Genomic DNA, 19,126 nt, shown 5'->3' on the forward strand with positions numbered 1-19,126 from the left:
GTAAAAAGACAAAATAGGATTTGTTTGTAAAATATACTTAAATTATGCTAGCTTTATTTACAAGTTCAAAAAATCACTTTTTACAGTGTGAGCTGACTGATAGCTTCAGCCTCTGTCCCATCATCCAGCTCTTGCAGCATCTCTGTTTTAAAATAAGTTCATATTGTCAGTTTTTGAACAGAACTAACATCACTGAACCACATGAGCTGAACTAATATCAGCAGTTCTACAGTTACATTACTGACCTCATGATATGATATTAATATTATTACCTGCTCTGTTTTTTATTCCCTCTACCTCATGTTCCTCTCCTGTTCTTCTTCTTCTTGTTTCTATGTTTATAACTGGCTCACCTGTATCTTTAGGAAATAATGAATGAACAATTAGAAATTCCTTTAAGAAATGTTTGTTGCTTGTTAGAGCATATATTAAAACATGATCACAACAGCCAACAACAACAACAACAGCAGCAATACTACTACTACTAGTAGTACTAGTAGTGGAGGGCAGTGGTGGCATTTGTGAGTGAACTAGTCGTGTGGTAAAATGTGGCTCGATTAAAAGTGTACACAGACTTTGATGGTGATCAGCTGAATGATGGGCTACTAATAAGATGTTGTGCTGCTCCACGTGACCCGGAGTTATAGTGGACCTAGGAGTGTAGAATCCGGGCCTTGAGCCCACAGACATGCTCAAAAGGAGCGTCTCGTGTCTGTAAAGGGAATGTCAATGTTTTACAAACACACAGTACTTTTACTAACCTCCTCACACTGATTGCTGTTTGGCTGTATGTTTTTTTTTTTTAAATACATGCTCAAAAAATAAATAAATATATAAATAAATAAATAAGGGAAAAAAAAAAAAAGCTTCTGACTTGATATCCAGAGATTATTTATGGAGCGTTATGGAACATTATGGCTTTCCAAAAGACTTTATTAAAATGCTAAAAGCTTGATGTAAAAAATGAGCAGTTCAGATGAATGTAAACGGTTATTTAACGGATTCCTTTGAGATAAACAGAGGAGTTCAACAAGGCTGGCCTTTGAGCGCTGCACTCTATATTATAGCCATTAGGCCACTTTTCCACTAAATAAAAGAAGATCCAAGAATACAGGGCGTTAAAACTTCAACAGGGAAAAAAGAAAAAGTCACTGCATATGCCGATGATATTCCGCTCTTTATAAAGAGTCCAAAAGAACTAGACGGAATAAATGAACTGTTTAAATGAGATGAAGAAGAGTCAGGAGCCAAATGACACCAAAATAAACCGGAGGCAGTATGGATAGGAAACAGATTTCTCCCAACTTTAACCATCCAGATAAAAGCCCAAATCTAATGACTAGGACTGACCATATCGGCTACTAAATGTGTCGAAGGAAACTGGCAGAAACAACAAGAAGAGATTAAGACAGAAATCCATCATTGGAAAGCTGCGAATTATAAAACTAGGATTCAAATAAGCAAGACCTTCATATGATGGAAACTGATGTTTTTAAGACTCGCAGTTAGATGTGAGGTGAAATGGAGCTGTTTGGGAACAAAGAAAAACTGTGCTGTTGATGATTGTGATGAGGATGAGACAATAGACCATTTATTGCTCCATTGCTCACACTCAGCTGAAATAAGGCAAGAAACCCAAACATCTAGGACTGAATATCAACACAAATGAAAAGACTATAATGTATGGAATATTTGGAAAAAAAAAAAAGCCAAAAACATAAAAGATTTTATAGGCTTATAATGTGTATTGTTAAGTATAAAATGTGGAAAACAAGGTGCACAATGATCAGTAAGCAATGCCATCTCCCAGCTGAGACGCTTTTTAAACTAATCTTAAATGAACTAAAAAGACAAAGGACAATGGAGCGAAGATCTAAAAATAAATCTCCATGGTCTTTATTAAAAATATGATGTCTGTAAATATTTAAGGGAAATAACTATGTAGATATAATAATATGATTGGACTATGTTGTAAATAGTTATTTTTGTATATTTAAAAGTTTGTAATGTTGAAGAATTACTGTAACAAATTGTGAAATATTTAAACTGTGTAAATGTTCAAGAGTTATTGTAACAATTGCGAATGTTGAAGATTTATTGTAACAAATTGTGAATTATTCAATAAAGTTTGATTTAAAATCGCAGGACCGGCATTTTAATTTTATTTATTTATTCATTCATTCATGCACTCGGTGATTTCATTATATAGCGTTTTTAACAATGGACTTTTTATCACAAATCAGTTGTTACAGATATCCAGATATAAAAAGTAAATATAAACCTTTTTTTAACATTTCCATGTCAAGTGCTGAGAGGCATGAAGATATGTTCTTAATAATAATAATAATAATAATAATAATAATAATAATAGTAATAAGAGTAAAAAGTAGAGAAGAGGCGTGTGTTGGAGTTGTTATGGCAGAATAATCCAGTGCACAGTAATAAGACAATAATTCTGTCTCCTCCTCGATCTACTCCAACTCCTTTGCCTACACCTGTGTGCATCTCCACCCCTGCAGCTTTGCCCCCTCCTTCACCTGAGCATGCTCCACCATCTGTCACAGTAACAACGGTGAGGCTGCAGTTACAAAGACTGTGCCGTGGGAAGGCAGCTGGCCCAGATGGTGTTTGTCCTAGACTGCTTAAGGACTGTGCTGCTCAACTGTGTGAGCCTCTGCAGAGGATCTTCAACCTGAGTCTAAAATTGGGGAGGGTCCCGGCTCTGTGGAAAACATCTTGTATAGTTCCAGTACCTAAAGTAAAGTGTCCAGCTGAACTAAATGACTATAGGCCGGTGGCTCTCACATCCCACATTATGAAGGTTCTGGAGAGGATGATTCTGCACCTACTAAGACTCGAGGTTAAACACGCAATGGATCCCCTGCAGTTTGCTTACAGAGAGCACATTGGTGTGGATGATGCTGTCCTCTACATGTGTCACCGTGTTTTGTCTCATCTGGAAGAACCCGCAAGTTACGTGAGGATTATGTTTTTTGATTTTTCGAGCGCATTCAATACCATCCAACCAATCATCCTTAGAGACAAACTGAAAGGGTTGGGGGTTGACCTCTCATTTGTGTCCTGGATCACTGACCTAACAGAAAGGCCACAGTTTGTCAGGCTGGGCAACTGCATCTCTGCTAGAGTTCTAAGCAGCACAGGGGCTCCACAGGGGACTGTTTTGGCTCCATTCCTGTTCACACTGTACACAGCAGACTTCACCTACAATTCTGAGTGTTGCCACATTCAGAAGTATTCTGATGATACTGCGATTGTTGCATGTATCAGGAATGGTCAGGAAGAGGAGTAAAGAGCCCTGATAAAATCCTTCAGTGACTGGAGTCACAAAAACTACCTCCTAGTAAACACCTCTAAAACCAAGGAGATGGTAGTGGATTTTCGAAGGGCTAAACCCCCTCCTTATCCAGTCAGCATCTATGGTGCGGACAATGAAGTGGTCCCAGCCTACAGATATCTAGGTGTGCACCTGGACAATAAGTTGGACTGGTCACTTCACACAGATGTACAATATAAAAAAGGGCAGAGACGGCTTTTCCTCCTAAGACCGCTTAGGTCCTTCGACATCTGCAGGAAGATGCTACATATGTTTTACAAAACTACAGTAGCAAGTGTGCTGTTTTATGCTGCAGTCTGCTGGGGAGGCAGCATAAAGCAGAAGGATGCAAGGCGGGTGGACAAACTGGTGCAAAAAGCTTCTTCAGTGACTGGAATGAGGTTTGAGTCACTGGAGGCCGTGGTGAAAAGATGCACACAGAAAAACTAACTCACTACTTTACTACTCTCACTACTTTTTACTACTACTTTCTTTCTTACTTATCTATGAGACTACCTGAATTTCCCTTCGGGGATTAATAAAGTTTATCTTATCTTATCTTATCTTAATATTTAAACTAGTTTAAAACCATGTTACATATCAATCTGTGTAAAGTGAATATTGTTGTTAGAGGAGCTGAGGTAAGCTCAGGCTGGAACAATCAGTTCTATAATGTACAGGGTTTTAAAAGGAGTCATTTAGCCCCAAACAGAACATAAAGTGGTAATGCGGCCTCCTCCCCAGCCCTGCAACAATACACAGAGGCACACAGGCTTTCTCATTCTCTCTTTCACCCACACTGATAGACCAACAAAATCTCATGAACTGAAGTGGGCGGATCATGACAGTGAAATAACCAATGAGCATGATGCCTTTTTATTAAATCCTTACATACATGTACATAATAACACACTTTAAACAGGGAACTCGACCATCCAGACAACAAACCTGGCAGCCAGGAGCCGAGGACCTGATGATACACAGTACACAGATTCACACACACACACACACATACACACACACACACACACACGCTCAGTAACACAGATTTACACACACATACTATAACATCACTTATTCATGAACCTTTAAAATCCATGGATTGTTATTAAGTTATTCATTTTAAAACATATCATTCAGTAACTAATTTGAATTATTCAGTAATTATGGTTAAACTAAACTTTTTACAGAATTAAGGAACATTTTACCCAAATAATGACTGTAAGAAATTTCTAAATATCTCTATAATTACACAGCAGTGCAGTATCAGACTTTATAACATAAAGGCCTTGTGTATGTAAATGTCAGATTAATCATAAATAGTGCAGCAGTGAAATATTAAATGAAGGGAGGAGGTGGAAAAAATGACCAAAAAAAAAAAAAAACATCAGGATTTGCTACATGACTTCTATAACTACATGGCCACAGATCAGTGTGTTATTTATATCTTTCAGCCTTTTGAAATAGTTTTAAATCTCGATGAAACAATGTTCATTACAAATACTCTTTTTCACCTCTCAGAGTATAATGAAGTTATTTAAAGTTATCTCAAGTTGTAAAAACAAATAATTAAGATTGAATACAATCTATTCAATTCAATTCAATTCAATTATATTTGTATAGCGCTTTTAACAGTGGACATTGTCACAAAGCAGCTTTACAGAAATAAATGGATTATTGTAAAAATATATATTGTAAATATGTGAATTTATCCCTAATGAGCAAGCCAGAGGCGATAATGGCAAGGAAAAACTCCCTGAGACAATATGAGGAAGAAACCTTGAGAGGAACCAGACTCAAAAGGGAACCCATCCTTATCTAGGTGCAACAGATAGTGCAATTATAAATAAATCCCTTCTATTATTGTGTACTATATGGACAAATGGTGCAATTGTAAATTCATCACAGTTTTTGCAAGAAGTCCGGTTGGTTAAAATCTATCCACTGTCCACTGATGGAGTCCTGAGTACGAAGGTGCTCGTGCCAACTGCAGCCCCAAAGCCACTACATCAATCGCAGTCCCAAGCCATTACAGTACAGCTCCCCATATGAGATCCCCAAACCATATCCCCAGCAATCCAAACAGTTCTTCAGGTCGTCCATATGGGGCCACCCCCAGCAGCAGCGAACGAGCTCAGTTGATGAGAACTCCAACTAGAAGTAGGGCATCAGGATGGGTCAAGCAGCGAGGAGGAGCAGAAGGGGACAGGATCACTGGCATCTCAGAAGTAGCATGTGTAGCTCGACAGAGAGTGAGGGAGAGAGAGAGATGGAGAGAGAGGGAGAGATTGTTAGGTGAGCTTTTGTCCTCTAATGGCTAAGGACAATGTACTTTGCATGCAGAGTGCAAGCAGGGACTCTGGCAAGACTATCTATGACAGCATAACTAAAAGGGAGAGCCAGAAGCTAACACAGACATGAGGGCACCCTGGGACATAAGGCAGCCAACCACTCCACCGTCGACAAATCTACCACCATGCCTATAGAAATGACAAATAGTATTAGTATTAGACAAATATTTGCCTGCCTTACATTACTGTCAAAATATTTTGGGATATTTGGTGTAGATTCATGATATATAATCTCAGTTATGTCCATTTCATTTTCAGTGACCTGGAAGAATACATACTGGCCTCTTTCCAATCTCTAACTGTCCAGTTTGGGTGAGTCTGTGCCCACTGTAGCCTCAGATTGCCCTTCTTGGCTGACAGGAGTGGAACCTGATGTGGTCTTCTCTTGTTGTCGCCCATCCGCCTTCAAGGTTTGACTTGTTAAAAATGTAAGCATTGATACAGCTGTTGTAAACATGCCTAACTGTATCTTACAGATCGTTCATCTTATGATGATGCAGCAGACACTGTAGAGAGATTTACTGGTTTGAATACTGGGGAAACTGCCTCCTGATTATGTATCTTGGAGGTGGATGCAAAATTAAAAAAAAACAAAACTACAGTGCTAATGGTGGATATTTGGGGGAGGAGAATAGGGGTGAAGGGGGAAATGCGGGGCGATGCTCAACAGATAATGGCGTATTCAGGGAAGAGAGATAGCTAGCTGGTTACTGCTAATAAGCAATCACTTTCCTTTGGAAGTAATTTATTCACGATAGAGCGAACAGATTACTTACGTGAAAGAACTGACTCAACAGATAGGGATTTTGAGTTAGTTGCACAGTGTTACATACATGTCCAGAATATTTTCAATTAAATTTAATTTTATTTAAATTTTAGAACTGTGCCAGCAAGAAGAGAAACACGAGGCAAGCAGGGAGTAACTGTACATCTTTCAAAATTAAACTGAGTCAAATAAATGAAGTTAGCAACAACACATTTAACTACCGTAATGCTAGCATGATTACTTTGTTTTACTTGAATTCTGCTAAAACACAGACAGTAAGCAATACAATCCCATGCAACATAATACTACATACCATGACAAATAATATATTAAATTCTAGTTTGTTTGTTTTTTTTTTGCCAGAATTTACCTTTAAAAAACACATTAGCAAACAAGGAACAGAAGTTGAATAAAGCCATGTTGTGCAGAAACAGATACTGAGTAAATAGATAAAAATAAGGAGGTAAAAATAACTACAACACATGGATGTGTATTTGTGTAATCAGTGTGATGATGTGATGATATCTCTGTGTTGTGTGTAGACGCTGAAGGATTTGTCTTTGGATTGTAAAATACATTATTAAAGCCTGAAGTAACTTGTAGCTGAGTGGATAAAAGGATGTGATCAGTCACGGTTATTGTTATGGAACTTCTACATCTGAATATGAATGATTCAGCTCCCAAACTGCTGGAAATGTGGGACGGGTTCTAACACTTCACCAAAACTGCTTTATCCTGGAAAAGAGGTTTGAGGTGAGACTCCTGTCATACACCAGTCCCAGTGAGTTAATACATCTCAATGCTGTAAGACAGAGAAGAGCATCAGTATAAACAAACAACATCAGCATAAACACCAGCGCACACACACACATGCACAATAAAACTATAATATTGTAAATATTGTCAGAGTACATAATGAAAATTATTCAGTATCATACAATACAGTACAGTAAAGAAACAGTAAGTCAGTAACTCACTGTAGTGTCTCCAGTTTATAGTGTGGATCCTTCAGTAGATCAGACAGCAGCTTCTCTCCTGATTCTCCTGGATTATTACCGTACAGATCCAGTTCTCTCAGGTGTGATGAGGAGTTTGACCTCAGAGCTGAAGCCAGAGCAGCACAACCTTCATCTGTAATACTGCAGTTACACATCCTGCAAGAAAGAAAACCTTCTCACACTTAACACACTCAGTTTTAGCATCGAAAACATGAACTACACAAAATCTTTATATACAGTACATTTACATTTACATCTGACACACACAACAATGACAACATATATCAAATCACTACAATTACAATTACCACAGATGAAAATTGGATGCTGCTGCATTTATTAAATCTGTGTGTGTGTGTGTGTGCGCGTGTGATTATCTCACCACAGTATCTCCAGTGTACAGTGTGGATTCTCCAGTCCAGCAGAGAGCAGCTTCACTCCTGAATCCTGCAGTTCATTTCCACTCAGGTTCAGTTCTCTCAGACTGGAGGAGTTTGAGCTGAGAACTGAGGACAGAACTCTACAGCTTTCCTCTGTCATATTACACTCACGCAGCCTGGAAGAGAAATTATGAAATATCAGAACACTGATCTCAAACACACAAACACAGCCATAATACAGCTAAAGTTTAACATGTAACAGAAACGTCAGTGTGTTTCTCTCACACACAGAAATCAGAGGACAGGACACCACATCAGCACATTTACAGGAGCAGGGATGTCTTTCTGCACTCCACAATCTCTCAGCTACAATTTATTATAAGACCATTAGGTCATGTACATAACACACACATGTGAGAGCGAGCAGCCTACAAACAATACACTCTGATCTGTGTTCAAGTTTCTACAACCAACACTGCAGATATAGTGCATTTTATTACAGAAAATAAAGAATTATAGAACTGTACACTACCAGTTAATAACATGCCAGTACTAGTGGTACTTTACAGTGAGGTCAATAAGGCAATTTCCCTGATGTTATCTGTCCTCATGGAGCCGGTACCATGTCCAGCTTTATAACAGATTCTGATAGCGTGTCCAGTGAACTTTTCTGATCTTTCTGGAATGTAACAAACACAAAAGCTAAAGTAAATCTGATCAAATATTAATAGGTGCCTGTTGTTGTCACTGGTAAATTACAGGTTCTTGATTTTCACAAAGACATTGTTGTTTTGAAATATAGTTAACTTTTTTACTCAGTCATATTAGATAGAAGATTTTTCCAGAAAGTTTTCCAGAAAGTTCCACAGGATTCCTGGTTTAGGAGCTGAATAAAACTTATATAATAATGAAAGAAACCAACCAAACAAATAAATAAATGAATGAATAAATAAATAAATAAATTAATTAATAAATGTGATATAATTACTGTATAAAAAATGTTTTCTTTTTGCAGGAGCCCTGATTTTTCACTGTTTTTCAGGGCATAGTGATAGGGTTCACATGAAAAACCCTCTGGTACAGACCACGCCCACTTCCTGTTTAAATCCAAATACGTAAACAGTTACGAATATTTTGAGCACTTAACAGATATAGATACAGATAATAGCATTGTGTTACACCTCTAGTAGAGACACAAAATCTAAACAGCTATAATTACAATTCATAAGTACAGTTTTTAAAATTTACAGCTACATAAAAACACACAATCTTTTCTGTATGTAAAATTTGGTGATAAATTGATAATCTGACCTCTGTGTGTGTGTGTGTGTGTGTGTACCTCAGTATCTCCAGTGTACAGTGTGGATTCTCCAGTCCAGCAGAGAGCAGCTTCACTCCTGAATCCTGCAGTTTATTGACACTCAGGTTCAGTTCTCTCAGACTGGAGGAGTTTGAGCTGAGAACTGAGGACAGAACTCTACAGCTTTCCTCTGTCAGATTACACTCACACAGCCTGGAAGAGAAATTATGAAATATCAGAGCACTGATCTCAAACACACAAATACAGCCATAATACAGCTAAAGTTTAACATGTAACAGAAACGTCAGTGTGTTTTTCTCACACACAGAAATCAGAGGACAGGACACCACATCAGCACATTTACAAGAGCAGGGACGTCTTTCTGCACTCCACAGTCTCTCAGCTACAATTTATTATAAGACCATTAGGTCATGTACATAACACACACATGTGAGAGCGAGCAGCCTACAAACAATACACTCTGATCTGTGTTCAAGTTTCTACAACCAACACTGCAGATACAGTGCATTTTATTACATAAAATAAAGAATTATAGAACTGTACACTACCAGTTAATAACATGTCAGTACTAGTGGTACTTTACAGGTCAATAAGCCAATTTCTCTGGTGTTATCTGTCCTCATGGAGCCGGTACCATTTTGTAGACTCATTTCTATTGTTCAATCGAAGCAAAAATATTCCAGAAAATGTTTTTGAAGGAAAATGAATGCATGTGTAATGATTACTGATCTCCATGATCTAGAAATAATTGTATTTAGTTCTGAACTAAGAAGTGATGCAGATTTTTCAGCATTAACACAAATTTATATGTTGAATTTCACAGAGACAGTTGGTGTGCATTGTTCTAAGTCCTAAATTTTAAATTGAAATATAAATGGAAAAAATGTAAATATAAAATGTAAATGTTACATATACATTTTAAACATGAATCTAAAAATTAAATGTAAATACAAATCTTGAATGTAATTTTAAATGTAGAACTGAAATGTTTTGTTCATATGCTAATTGCTCTCAGAGTGTGAGTCATGGGGAAACACAGCACTGTGCCTGTTTTGGAACAAAGTTGAGATGTGAAAGACAAGTCCACTGATGGGATTTTGGGGCTGATTTATAAACAGTCCACAGCTGCCAAGATCTTATTTTAAAGCAAAAAAATTGGAATTAAAACCAATTTCTACAAACATATGCTCTGGCAAAAAGAAGATTTAAATGCAGACAGTGTAGACCTAGCTGCAATGTACAGAACCATTTCTGTTTTCTCCAGATCGCAACTTATTTTTCTAATGATGCTGAAATACTTGATTAGGCATATGCAGTACAGCATTGGATAAGTGCATCTATTTTTATTTTAATCAGTGACTGACATAAGAGGAAACAGTCAGCACATCGGTAGAGCTGCTGCCTCACAGCTCCAAAGTCTTGGGTTTGATCCTGAGTTCAGGTGACTGTGTGGGGTTTCATTCTATCTTCCCCAGATTTTCCCTTGTGGATCAATAAAGAACCTTTATCCATCTGTTGACTTGCTGTATGTTTACATACATCGAGTTAAATACAGTAGATATTTTTATATATCTTTATATATGTTTACATACAGCAAGTTAAATAGATATCTTTATATACAGTACATTTTTATATACAGTACAGTGTGTGTGTGTGGGTGCGTGTGATTATCTCACCACAGTGTCTCCAGTGTACAGTGTGGATTCTCCAGTCCAGCAGAGAGCAGCTTCATTCCTGAATCCTGCAAGTTATTGTTACTCAGGTCCAGTTCTCTCAGACTGGAGGAGTTTGAGCTGAGAACTGAGGACAGAGCTCTACAGCTTTCCTCTGTCAGATTACACTTCCACAGACTGGAAGAGAAATGATGAAATATCAGAACACTGATCTCAAACACACAAACACAGCCATAATACAGCTAAAGATTAACATGGAACAGAAATGTCAGTGTGTTTCTCTCACACACAGAAATCAGAGGACAGGACACCACATCAGCACATTTACAGGAGCAGGGACGTCTTTCTGCACTCCACAATCTCTCAGCTACAATTTATTATAAGACCATTAGGTCATGTACATAACACACACATGTGAGAGCGAGCAGCCTACAAACAATACACTCTGATCTGTGTTCAAGTTTCTACAACCAACACTGCAGATACAGTGCATTTTATTACAGAAAATAAAGAATTATAGTACTGTACACTACCAGTTAATAACATGCAGGGCAGCTCATGTCGATGTACTAGCAGGACTAAACCCTCTGTCTTTCAAAGATAAAGAAATCTTATTTGCAATTGACAAGTGTTTTAACAAGGATTATTTTGGAATTTTTTAAATTTTTTTATTCATTCGCTCCGAACAAGCATTTCATCATAAAACAAGGCAATGAGTCCGGCAACAACCGGTTTTTTTTTTTTTTTTTTTTTTTTTTTTTTTTTTTTTTTTTGAGTTTAGAAATTTTACACGCAGACAAATTGTTTAGGATCAGGACCATTATCATTGTGTGCACTGTCCCTGTATTCAGTAGTTTGGATGCTACCTTAATCCAGAAAGCTGTAACTGGTGGACACTCTCAGAACATACCGATAAAAGTTCCAGAGAACTTCAATACGTATGAAGGGTCACATAATATTCATGTGCTGGAGTTTAAGAGGAGTTAAGTATGTACTGTGCAAATAATTAAAATGAGTCAACTGGTGATCAGGGTTGCAAGACGCATCTTGGATGTTGGAGGACACAGCATCCCAGGCTCTAAATCAGGCTCTAAATCTGGACAATCTCACCACCATATACAGTCCAGAGGAAGTGGCATATAAGAGGCTTTTAGTAAAAAAGGATAGAGCACAAATACCATACCCTTGTTCTTCTTCTGCGCAATGAATAGTTTACAGATAGGATGAACAGGTAGCTGGTTTTGCAGTGGTACACCACATGCACTGAGACATGAAGTAAGCTACAATTAAAAGAATAAGGAAGACTGTGGAAGATAAGACTGATTCCCAATTTCGTGATAGGGGCGTAGATCTTTGTCTTCACAGATGTCTCTCAGATAGTGAACACCTGTATTACGCCAGTGAGCTGTAGTAATGGGTTTCCCTCCAACTAGTATTCCCCTATTGTTGAATATATGTGATACAGTGTGTTGATCACAGGATATTTTACAGTGTTTTTCAACTAATCACCACATCTGAATAAGATGAGATATAATGGGGCCTAGGCACAGCTGGCACTGCTTATTAGATTTGTTAACAAAAAGGATATCTTGAGGTTTCCAGGTGTCTACCATGTTCTGCTCTAGTGTACACCTATAGACAGGAGTTTGGGGGTTGATTCAAGTGAGTACCGATCCAAGCACAAATTAATAGTAGTAAATTTCAATGTTGGGGACATTCAATCCGCCATCCTCCCTTCTCCTCTACAGAGTGGAGAGTTTAAGATGGGGGCATTTGTTTTTCCATATGAATTTAGACATGACAGAATGTAATTTTTTACAGAAGTTGTTTGGTAGGGATGGGAGTTTGGGACTGTGGAGCTAACAAAATGAATTCTGGGCAGAAAGTTCATTTTTATGATGGAAACTCAGGCTTGAGGAGAAATGGGGGAGGCTCGTCCATCTATCTAGAGAGTACTGCACCTTGGTAAAAGCTAAGGAGTAATTGTGTTTAGCAATCTGATTGAGAGAGGGAAAATTTCAATTCCTAAGTACTTGAAGTGTGGAACAATGGGAATAGTAGCTGGAATAAATGATGCTATGGCAGATTCATTTAATGGTAAAAGTGCAGATATTGACCAGTTAATTTTAAAGCTAGATAGGCATCCAAACTCCTCGCAGATGGTTAATAGATGAGGTATAGACTCTATAGGATTTTCCAAAACACTAACACATCATCAGCATATAAGGCTAAGTGATGGTGAGTATCATGAACAGAGATGGGTAGCACCTTGGAAGACTGGAGACTCATCTGAGCTAAAGGCTCAAGAGAAAGAGTGACAAGCACTGGACTAAGGGGGAACCCCTTGCATGATGACCTAGAAACTGGAAATAGATAAGAGTATATTTGTCCCATTAACACAGATGCAGAGGGATTGGCATATAATGCTTTAACCATATGGATAAAACCTTCCCTGAAGGACTGACCATAAGAATGACCATTCCAACCAAGCTTTCATAGCATCGAGAGATAACACTGCTACAGGAGCATTAATATGTGCTGCTGTATTGATTATGTGAAAAATACATCTGACGTTATCTGATGCTAGTCTAGATTTAATAAATCCTGTCTGATCACAGTTTACTAATGTTGGCATATGGTGCTGAAGGTGATGAGTGAGTAGTTTGGTGTAGATTTTAAGGTCAGAATTCAGAAGACTGATTCAGAAAACTGCTCTTTTCAATGGAGTAGTTAATCATATTAATGAGAAATGAGCCTGTTTGATCCCAGAAGGTGACATAAAATTCTGTAGGATTCCATGTGATTTACCTCTTTGCATATTGAGGGCAGCCTCTTTCAATTCCTCCAAGGAAATAGGGTTATCCAAATCCCCTGAGTCCAAGCTAGATAGTTGAGGGAGGTTTAACTTAGAATATGGTCACATCTACCCTTATCTAGTAATATTTTTGATTTGTATAAGCTGGAATAAAAAGATCACTATCATTTATCTCTTTAGGATCAGTGGTAATATTCCCATTTGAAGTCTTAATGGCAGGAATGTCTGCAGACTGCTCACTAAGAGATGACTAGGTCTGGCACCTTGGAAATAGTAGCACTGTCTAGTCCTATGAATCTGAAACTCTGAAAGTTGTTTCTTTTTTGACCATGCTGTAACTGAGTCTAGACTTTTAAAATTTTTCAAGGCTTTGTAGTTCAACAGACTTAGCTTTATGCAGATTATAACAAAAACACGTGGTGTTACTCCTCATGAAGCCTTTGATTGCGTCCCATAATATCTTAGGGTCCTCCACTGAGCAGTTGTGGACATGGCCTGGGAGAAGGCTAGGCGTCACTTCACTGTGTAGTTACTGTATTCGGAGGTGAAGTGGACTGTGCTTCCATCAATGATGAGGGGCTCTTTCTTAGCAGCATGAAGAAAGGCTTTAGAATGGAGGCTTTTATAACGAAGACCACTGAAAATCAGAGTTAGATTTTCCCCTTGTTTGGTTACTGCGTTGCTGTAGATCTGGTGTGCAGAGAGGGGAAGCATTGACGTACGGATCGCAAGAGGATCTGGATAGCATTCGCGCCCCCGTTACCCTTTCTCAGCCCAATAATACGGATGTTACATCTTCTGTTAAAATCTTCATAATCAGCTAGCTTAAGCTCCACTGACTGTAGGAATTTTTTGTGCCTTCTAAGTGCACTGGAATTGCTCTTCACACCTGACTCTAGCTTTTTGATTTTTGAGTTTAATGAGTTGATGCTAGTTGTTAGAGTTTCTAGCTTCACTTAGCATTCGTGTACCCTTCCATCTGCTGTATCTGAGTGAGATGTCTCTGTGATTACAAGGAGTGACAGCCTCCTACATTTGAGCTTAATTAGGGTTATAATCTTTTATCCCGTTTCAGTGATGTGTCTGGTATACATCATCAGCAGTCGTGTTGCAGACACAGTCGCGAGTGTAGTGAACTTGACCGAGGTGGATTATTTACTCCATCATCATTTTTCCCTAAAATGTGTTTGGAGGAGAAACTAAAAGTTGATAGATTGAGCACACAATGTCTAATCAAAGTACAAATTACACAAAAGGACAGATGACAGAACTGTAAGTTTAGTGTTTTTTAGTTTAAACTAAAGAGTTACAGCTTTTCTGTTTGTGTTTGCTATTCAGAGGAAATGCAACATGAACCCAGTTGAGCATTACAGACTTAAACCACTAAACGTTATAAACCACTAACGAAGCTCCCTATCTACTTTAAGTGTGTGTGTGTGTCTGTGTGTGTAATAATATGTTTAAATATTATTTACATTTACAGCATTTAATAAACGCCCTTATCCAGAGCAACTTACAGATAATGATTATGATAATTAATTAATAAATTATTTAGTCAGTTAATTAATTCATTAATTGATTTTTATTGTCATTGAGACCTCAAGATATAATGTAATGATCAACCCTAATAGTTTAATTGTCCAGCTATTGATAGATTTCAGCCTCCCATGTAATATCACCACCAGCCACCACTGATAACATGCCAGTACTAGTGGTACTTTACGGTGAGGTCAATAAGGCAATTTCTCTGATGTTATCTGTCCTCATGGAGCCGGTACCATGTCCAGCTTTATAACAGATTCTGATAGCGTGTCCAGTTTCTGATCTTTCTGGAATGTAACAAACAAAACAGCTAAAGTAAATCTGATCAAATATTATTAGGTGGCTGTTGTTGTCAACAGTAAATAAAAGTTTCTTGATTTGGAAAAGACATTGTGGTGTTTCAAACATAGTTAGCTTTTTTACTCAGTCACATTAGATAGAAGATTTTTCCAGAAAGTTTTCCAGAAAGTTCCACAGGACATCTGGTTCAGGAGTTGAATAAAGTTATATAATTAAAATACCCCAATAAGTAAATAAATGAATGAATGAATAAATAAATAAATAAAAATGAATGTGTTATAATTTCTGAATAAAAATGTTTTCTTTTTGCAACAGCCCTGATTTTTTTCACTGTTTTTCGGGGCATAGTGATAGGGTTCACATGAAAAAAAAAAAAAAACTCTGGTGCAGACCACGCCCTCTTCCTGTTTAAATCCAAATATGAAAAAGGTTATTAATATTTTAAGCACTAAACAGATACAGATAATAGCATTGCGTTACACCTCTAGTAGAGACACAAGATCTAAACAGCTATAATTACAGTTCATAAATATAGCTTTTATTTTTTCATGATATAGAATTAATCTAAAAAGTAAATCTGATTCTCACAAACACATTTCAGTTTCATACAAATATTTAAATCATATTCTAAAATTTACAGCTACATGTGTGTGTGTGTGTGTGTGTGTGTGTGTGTACCTCAGTATCTCCAGTGTACAGTGTGGATTCTCCAGTCCAGCAGAGAGCAGCTTCACTCCTGAATCCTGCAGTTTATTGATACTCAGGTCCAGTTCTCTCAGACTGGAGGAGTTTGAGCTGAGAACTGAGGACAGAACTCTACAGCTTTCCTCTGTCAGATTACACTCACGCAGCCTGGAAGAGAAATGATGAAATATCAGAACACTGATCTCAAACACACAAACACAGCCATAATACAGCTAAAGTTTAACATGTAACAGAAATGTCAGTGTGTTTCTCTCACACACACAAATCAGAGGACAGGACACCACATCAGCACATTTACAGGAGCAGGGACGTCTTTCTGCACTCCACAATCTCTCAGCTTCAATTTATTATAAGACCATTAGGTCATGTACATAACACACACATGTGAGAGCGAAGTTTCTATAACCAACACTGCAGATACAGTGCATTTTATTACATAAAATAAAGAATTATAGAACTGTACACTATCAGTTAATAACATGCCAGTACTAGTGGTACTTTACAGTGAGTTACATGTTGAATTTCACAGAGACGGTACACAACAGTTGGTGTGTGTTGTTCTCTGTGCCCATACAGTTACAAATCTGTCACCTCGAGACCTCTGATTTTACACACACGCTGGATCAGGTGTTTGGTGTGGACCCGAGTACAGGTGGAGTCACATACATCCAAACACATCCAAACTAAAGAGAAAGTTTGATCTGTCCAAACCAAACAAGGTAGGTGTGAAAGCATCCTTATTCTCTCTCACATGTGTTCCTCAGTACAGATAGGGCTGTGCAATATGGTGATACATATCATAAGATGAGAAAATATAATAATGAATAATGTCTGTTGATAGATATTTTCCTGTGTCCTCTATATTACCAATGTCGCAAAAGCCACTTTTTGGCAGCCAATTTATGTCACTAAGGTAGGCGCTAGCAGTGTGCTGTGACAAGAAAAATCCTCCTGAGTGGTGCAACAGAAAAGCATTCATCCTATTTAACAGAGATCTTGAGTTCAAATCCTGATGATGCCACAGCCATCAGTGGCCGGGAGTCCAAGTGAGCAAGTGAGTCCATGCTCTCAGGGAGGGAGGGGTGGCATACTCTCTCTCCCCTATCAATCACAGTGATACTAACTGATCATGGGCATCTGTGAGCTCATGCATATGGAAGTGGGCAGATACCACTTTCCTCTATGTTGCATGAGCAGTTTGAAAAGATGCAGTTGGCGTCACTTGTGTAAGGAGTTAGTAGAGGACACGGTTGTATGACAGGGGAGACTGAACTGGAGGGTGGGAATCAGCCATGAATAAATTAGGGAGGAAATTGGGCAAAAAAAAAAAAAGCATGTAGGAGCATGACAGAGTGAAACTCCCCACAACACTGTGTCACACAGAACAAAATATGAAGAACTTGTACCTAAGGCACATGAAGGTGAACAGAGTGTTTTAATATTTACTTTTTAGATTTTGTATTCATATTATGTTTTTAATGTTCTCATTTGTAATAGTTCTGTTCAATGTCACTTTCAAATATGTAGTAGCAGTTATTTTGTATAGACAATTTTTTCATCAATTTTACAGAAGATGGAATATATTGTGATATACATATAAAATTTCAAGATATGAAATCATCCATAACATGATATGGATAAAACCTTCCCTGAAGCACTGACCATAAGAATAACCATTCCAACCTGCTGAAAGCTTTCATAGCATCAAGTGCTGTTACAGGAGCATTAATATGTGCTGCAGCATTGATTATGTGAAGAAGATACTTGATGTTATCAGAGTGTGATTTTCCCCTCGTTGCATCGCTGTAGATCCGGTGTGCAGAGAGGGTAACTACTGGGGTATGGATTGCAAGAAGAACTGGATAGCATTGGGGCCCTCGTTTCTCTCTCTCAGCCCAATAACATGGATGTTACATCTCCTGTTCAAATCTTCGTAATCCACTAGCTTAAACTCCATTGACTGTAGAGTTTTTTTGTGTCTGCTAAGAGCACTGGAATTGCTTTTCACCCTCGACTGTAGCTTATTGATTTTTGAGTTTATTAGGTTGATGCTTGTTGTTAGTATGTCTAGTTTGGCTTGGGTAGTATTTAGCTTAGCATCCGTGTCCCCTCCCATCTGCTGTATCTGAGCATGGTGCAGTTCGAGGTAGCCGTGCTGTTTTTCGAGCAGTCTTTCCAGCACAGATTTGGCTATTGACTCTACATCAGGTCAATTATTCTTGGAGCTCGTAGCCATAGTCTCTAAAAAGTGCTGGGCCATTATAGGACTGTGAGGAAAATTGGTCAGATGGGGTAAAACAACAATTTAGGGTGCTTGGGCTCAGAACAAATTATTCAAACAGCCATCATGTTCAGCCAGTCACGTGACTCCCCCTTTTTTGGACGTTTTTTAAACGAGTGCAACAGCACTTACTGTCATTTTAAGACCATTTCTTTTCATTCTTAAGAATATTCAAACTTTGGAATTGGAATGTCAAAAAAATTAAATATCCTAAATAAATGAAACATAAATAAAATAAAACCATACAACCAAAATAATAAATAAAATGAACTGTAATACAATATTGTGAATTCTTTATGCTTTAGTTCTTCATTGTCTGTGTTTCAGTGTTCTACCTAGCACCTTACTTAAGTTCAAGTTCACTTGCTCATTCACATCATTTTGTGCACAAGCAAGTTGTAATATTAGGTTTACGTTGTGTATATGTCTGATTAATCTCATATGTGTATAGAATGTGTTTGGGTGAGTTAATTAACCCGCAAGTAAAGCACTTCAGTTTACCAGTGTTCATTCACTGTTCAGCTTCAGCTCATGCAGCTTAAGCGGCTCAATCCCCAACATTATTCACTATGACTGGATTATTTGAAACACTAGAACCATTCTTTCTAGATTTTTCATCTTCAAAAAACCTTGTTAGTGCATTGTTAATATCTTGTGTGT

At 37.8% G+C, this 19,126-nt stretch overlaps 1 protein-coding gene across 4 annotated transcripts in view; it reads right to left on the reverse strand.

The window, feature by feature from the left end:
* Positions 1-4,373: 4,373 nt before the first annotated feature.
* LOC117597967 (NACHT, LRR and PYD domains-containing protein 12-like) overlaps positions 4,374-19,126 on the reverse strand; it is a 60,434-nt gene continuing 45,681 nt past the window's right edge. For all 4 annotated transcript variants that reach the window (XM_053236795.1, XM_053236796.1, XM_053236797.1 and 1 more), the window contains 6 exons: positions 16,159-16,332; positions 10,827-11,000; positions 9,169-9,342; positions 7,832-8,005; positions 7,429-7,605; positions 4,374-7,253 (listed from right to left, as the gene is read on the reverse strand). In XM_053236795.1, the coding sequence (XP_053092770.1) occupies positions 7,238-7,253; positions 7,429-7,605; positions 7,832-8,005; positions 9,169-9,342; positions 10,827-11,000; positions 16,159-16,332 (889 nt within the window). In that variant the 3' untranslated portion in view covers positions 4,374-7,237. The remainder of the gene's footprint in view (positions 7,254-7,428; positions 7,606-7,831; positions 8,006-9,168; positions 9,343-10,826; positions 11,001-16,158; positions 16,333-19,126) is intronic.

The sequence above is a fragment of the Pangasianodon hypophthalmus genome, chromosome 9 (genome assembly GCF_027358585.1).
Source record: "Pangasianodon hypophthalmus isolate fPanHyp1 chromosome 9, fPanHyp1.pri, whole genome shotgun sequence".
NCBI classification, from domain to species: domain Eukaryota; kingdom Metazoa; phylum Chordata; class Actinopteri; order Siluriformes; family Pangasiidae; genus Pangasianodon; species Pangasianodon hypophthalmus.